The sequence below is a fragment of the Salmo salar genome, chromosome ssa20, assembly GCF_905237065.1.
Source record: "Salmo salar chromosome ssa20, Ssal_v3.1, whole genome shotgun sequence".
NCBI lineage: Eukaryota > Metazoa > Chordata > Actinopteri > Salmoniformes > Salmonidae > Salmo > Salmo salar.
This window is the reverse complement of record NC_059461.1, coordinates 26,954,373-26,959,566: the sequence shown is the minus strand read 5'-3', so window position 1 is coordinate 26,959,566 and position 5,194 is coordinate 26,954,373. Positions and strand designations below refer to the sequence as shown.

At 40.9% G+C, this 5,194-nt stretch overlaps 1 protein-coding gene across 1 annotated transcript; it reads right to left on the bottom strand.

Annotated features, from left to right (window-relative positions):
• Positions 1-532: 532 nt before the first annotated feature.
• LOC106580394 (L-serine dehydratase/L-threonine deaminase) lies at positions 533-4,929 on the bottom strand. The gene is made up of 7 exons (XM_014161399.2): positions 4,700-4,929; positions 3,876-4,042; positions 3,495-3,534; positions 3,110-3,341; positions 1,980-2,207; positions 1,331-1,455; positions 533-1,215 (listed from the first exon to the last, which is right to left on the bottom strand). Exons 2-7 carry the CDS (start codon positions 4,032-4,034, stop codon positions 1,016-1,018), a joined length of 984 nt encoding a protein of 327 aa, XP_014016874.1. The 5' UTR covers positions 4,035-4,042; positions 4,700-4,929; the 3' UTR covers positions 533-1,015.
• Between the last annotated feature and the right edge of the window lie 265 nt (positions 4,930-5,194).

Here is a 5,194-nt window from a genome sequence, read left to right as displayed (position 1 = left end):
GAAGAGGTGGCAGGTAGCCTAGTGGTTAGAGTGTTGGACTAGTAACCGAAAGGTTGCTAGATTGAATCCCCGAGTTGACAAGGTATAAAATCTGTTGTTCTGCCCCTGAACAAGGCAGTTAACCCACTGTTCCTAGGCCGTCATTGAAAATAAGAATTTGTTCTTAACTGACTTGCCAAGTTAAATCAAGGTTAAATAAAAATAAATCCAAAATAAAAGGCCTTCAAATGCTGAGTGCATGAATATCTCCCAACCTCACCATATCATCTTTAGGATTGAACCCCTGCGCTGACGTGAACCATATGACTGGTCAATTAGATGCATTTAATATCTGATATGGCTATTGGTCAGAATTTCATCCAATAATAGAAAAAAAATACTGTAGATATGAGAAGTTTTAGTTGCGTTTAGTTTCGTTACATTTAGTTTGTCGTTTTAGTTTATTTATTTGCACAGTAGAAAGAAGCCTCACCAGAATCTAAATAGTAAATTCATAACACAGATTATAGAAAATGGTATTCCAGACAGGATATTCAGGAAAAATGTGTATAATTATATTTATTTTTAAATATCACTCATACAGTACAAAAGAGGTTGAAGAAAATACAACCAATGGTATAGTTTACATGAACATAAAGCATGCTAAATACAAACAACAATACAACTTTACTTGGTTAATTTTAAACCAAGAAGTTAATCATCTAGGCTATTCAATTGAAAGACTACTACTGCCAGAGCAGTAGACTGTATGCCTATCAATGCCTTTCAATGCTTTTCTATCTTAACCGTAAGCTATTGCTGAATCAAAAGTCAGTTCATCCTTCAGCCAGTCATGCCCTTTCAGGAGTATACTGCACACAGTCTGGAATGATTTGACCCAATGGTGTTCATGACTCATAATCAGATGCACATATTGGTAGTGCACAATGGAGATGGGGAGATAAAGCTGGAACGATCTGGGGAATGGAGTGATGGAGAAAGAGTCAGCAGAACCCAAAGCCGTCTGTCTGCCTGCCTAGCTAGATGACATGCCCAACTGCTGCTTCAGTTTCTGGAGCTGTTCCATGCTGATGTTGTTGCCTCCACACACCACGATCACCACAGGGCCCAGGTCCTGCGCCAGCTTGCCCTCCTTCTGCAGTCTGGGGATGATGTCACAGTACACAGCTGCCAGGGCAGCGCCACACGCAGGCTCCACCAGGACCTTCTCATCGTCTGGGGATGGAGGAAGAGGAATTCAGAATCAGAGAGGCTTGTGGGCTTTTTTAGGTATACAGTAGTAATCATATGATCCTCTACACAGGTCTAGCCTACTGTTTGTGATACTCACCAACAAAGCGCTCGACAGCTTTGACAGCCTCCTGGTCTGTGACCACCTCGGAGTAAACGGTATGTTCGCCAGCAAGTTTCAGGGTCTGTGCAGATACTCTTGTCAGGCCCAACGTTGTGGCAATGCTGTGTAGATGAAAATGATAGAATTGTTGTTGTGCATACGGCTTTGCCTTCTTTTTTTGTGCTAACATATGACTGTTTGGCTGTAATGTTAAAGAGATAAATAAATAGCCCACCAAATCTACCTACCTCATCCCCATATTGTTTTTATTTACTTTTCTGCTCTATTGCATACCAGTATTTCTACTTGCACATCATAATCTGCTCATCTATCACTCCAGTGTTCATTTGCTAAATTGAAAATTACTCTGCTACCATGGCCTATTTATTGCCCTACCTCCTCACGCCATTTGCACACATTGTATATAGACGTTCTTTTTTTTCTATTGTGTTACTGACTGTACGCTTGTTTACTCCATGTGTAACTCTGTGTTGTGGTATGTGTCACACTGCTTTGCTTATCTTGGCCAGGTCGCAGTTGTAAATGAGAACTTGTTCTCAACTGGCCTACCTGGTTAAATAAAGGTGAAATATATAAATAAAGATCCTGGTCTCTCGGTGTGAGTGTGACTCTTACGATTTCTTACCTTGTGATCTCAGGCAGAGTGATCAACTTCCCAGCCTTTATAGCAGCATTGAGGCTGTGTGCCCCCATGGTCTCCATCGCTACGACTGGAACATTGTCCCAGCCGGCGCGACGCAGTCCTTCGACAACCCCATTCATGAGGCCTCCACCTCCAACAGACAACACCATCGCCCCAGGCTTCTCCTGCAGCTGGGACTCCATCTCCTTCACCAGAGACGCATGGCCCTCCCTACAAACACATTGAAAAAAAAATGTTTACTTTTCATTCATAATACATTTTATGGTACATTGCAAAGCAGTCCTTAGACTCTGCTTTGTATACATAGTTCTATGTTGACTGGAATGGAACACTAACAATCTTTCGGAATAAGTTTTGTTGTTAATCGTTCATGAGACAAGAAAAGGCTGCCAGTTCTGCTATAATGCTGCTGATAACATTGAAGTCTATTCAGCTGAAGTGTATAGTTAGTGTTTGGCTGTGAAATTAACCAGAAACATTTGGCTGCCATGAGGGTTCAGTAATCTTGTAGAATTAGACTATCTTCAATCCCTCTTGTTAACTGCAGCACAAAAATGCACAATAAGATATCCTCATAGATTCTGCCAATCATCCTATCATTGCACAGAGAATAATGTACAAGTTTTACTCAGTAAAGCATGGTAACACTCAGGATACTACGCATAATAAATGTATACAAGAAAATATGCCACGCAAAGTTTCATTTGGATTGGAATAGAGTTGAATGTTTCTTATCCCTTATCAGCTTTCCTTATTTCATGGAAGACACTCTTACTTTGACTATTACTACCAGTACATTCACAGGAAATAGAGCAACACTGATGTTGCTGAAGTGTATTGATATGGTATCTGTAACTCACCAGATGAAGTGTATTGATATGGTATCTGTAACTCACCAGATGAAGTGTATTAATATGGTATCTGTAACTCACCAGATGAAGTGTATTGATATGGTATCTGTAACTCACCAGATGAAGTGTATTGATATGGTATCTGTAACTCACCAGATGAAGTGTATTGATATGGTATCTGTAACTCACCAGATGAAGTGTATTGATATGGTATCTGTAACTCACCAGATGAAGTGTATTGATATGGTATCTGTAACTCACCAGATGAGAGGGTCATCAAAGGGAGAGATGAAGATCCATCCAGGGTTGTTGGCCACAAGCTGTTGTCCATATTCAATGCACGCATTCAACGCCTTGCCATGAATGACCACATCGGCGCCTTCGTCCCTCAGCCTCTCAACTGTTGGTTCCGGGGTGACACTGGGCACGACAATGGTGGCAGGTACCCCAAGCTTACGGGCAGAGTAGGCAGCCGCCATACCAGCATTTCCTCCTGTGATGGAGAAATGACATTGGCCACTTTAGGAAAACGGATACTATACGGAGAGTGCTTGGCTGAAAGATCCCATAAGCATATAGATTTCTGAGATAATATGTTATGCTTCTTGTATTGTGACAAAGATTTTTAAGTGGATTGATTACTCACCTGAACAACAGACAAATCTCTCACAGCCTCGTTCAGCCCACTGAAAGACAACAAAGAGCACATGATATGACTCACAGTTCTGTTCCCCTTTATGAGAAGAACTCAAGGGCCCCCACATTGAAAATATCAAATCAAATCAAATTAGTCACATGTCCAGTGTTTAGACTGACCTCCTCAAACTGGTCTGGACTGGTCCTACTGGGAACATGCTATATACGATTCCCCTGTACATCCACACCCCATGTTCTTTTGCTGGGGCCCCTAACATGCATTCTAGCACAACAACATCAGCCCATCTTATCACAAGCACCCCCTCACTCCACATCCTTTTCCTCTCCGAACTCATGAGCCTAAGATTGTAGGTATGGGTGATTCACTCACTGTCTTGCAAAGGTGTCCAATGCCCCTGATCTTGAAGGATCCTGTGGGCTGGGATGACTCTAGTTTCAGGTAGACAGTGGTGCCTGCTATTTTGGTCAGGGCAAGGCTCTCCCTCAGTGGGGTGGCCATGTGAAGAGCTCTCTCCTCTGGGTTGTTCATTTCTCTAGCTGAGGACAGACAAGTTGATTCATTCATGTGTTACAAGTGTGAACACACATGAATTCATACATTTCCAATAATTGTGGAGGAAGAGCTTAACATGAATGTACTCTTGTGTTCATGCACCTCATTGTGCAGACGCTCTTATCCAGAGCAGTTATGGTAAGGTGCCTTGTTCAAGAGCACATAGACAGATGTGCAACCTTTTGGTTACTGGTCCAATGCTCTTAACCGCTAGGCTACATTTAAGTGTTAATTCACAGAGAAAGATCAGCAGTGGATACAAGCATTAGAGGAAGAGCTCCACATCAATGAACATCCCCCACATTAAAGGTTGAGTTCAATATCACTCTATTAGTACTACAGAAAGAACATCAATAAAAACCTATGAGCAAGCAAGGGAGAAGACTGCCTCTCTAAGACAATTACAAACTGTGTAATAAATACAGGTAAAAAATAAATAAAATAGGTGCTTATAATAGGTACTTAAATATAATAATATTTCTTACATCAAATTAATTATGTAGGCATATTATAATTTTCTTCCAAAGCTTTTACAATTGCTTCAATAACAGACCCTATAAATAGAAAATATGAACAATCCAAACAAGCACATATATTGCAGGCTTTAAGACCAAGACAATCAAAGTAAAGTTTCACTTTACCTTAGTAGACTTCTGTTTCAGGGTAAAATGCAAACTTCTCAACAGTCAGGTCAAGTGAGACAATAGACAGTTCCAGTCGAGCTTTTACTGATGAGAGATAGAAGATGGATTTATTCATACTAGGCAGCGGGGACCTCCCTCCGCAACCAATCACCGCTGGGCACTCCTCTGATGTCACACAACGCCCACTTTCCCTAGACTAGACAGGTGGGGATTTTAGAGCTTTTGTCACACCCCGTTCCCCTAATAAGTTCTAAGACAACATAATATATTGTACATTTCTGTTAAATGTATTGATTTTAAGCTAGCATGGTGATGTACTCAAATTGATTAACCGATATGATCACCGATACATTTAAGAAAAATAGGATAAACATAATGTCTTTGGAAATTAGAGCAAATCTGTATTAACTGTCCTGCATATTATGATATATTATATTTAGATTTGCTGGGCCTACAGGCTATGAACTGTAGTAACTTAATTAATGGGCACCT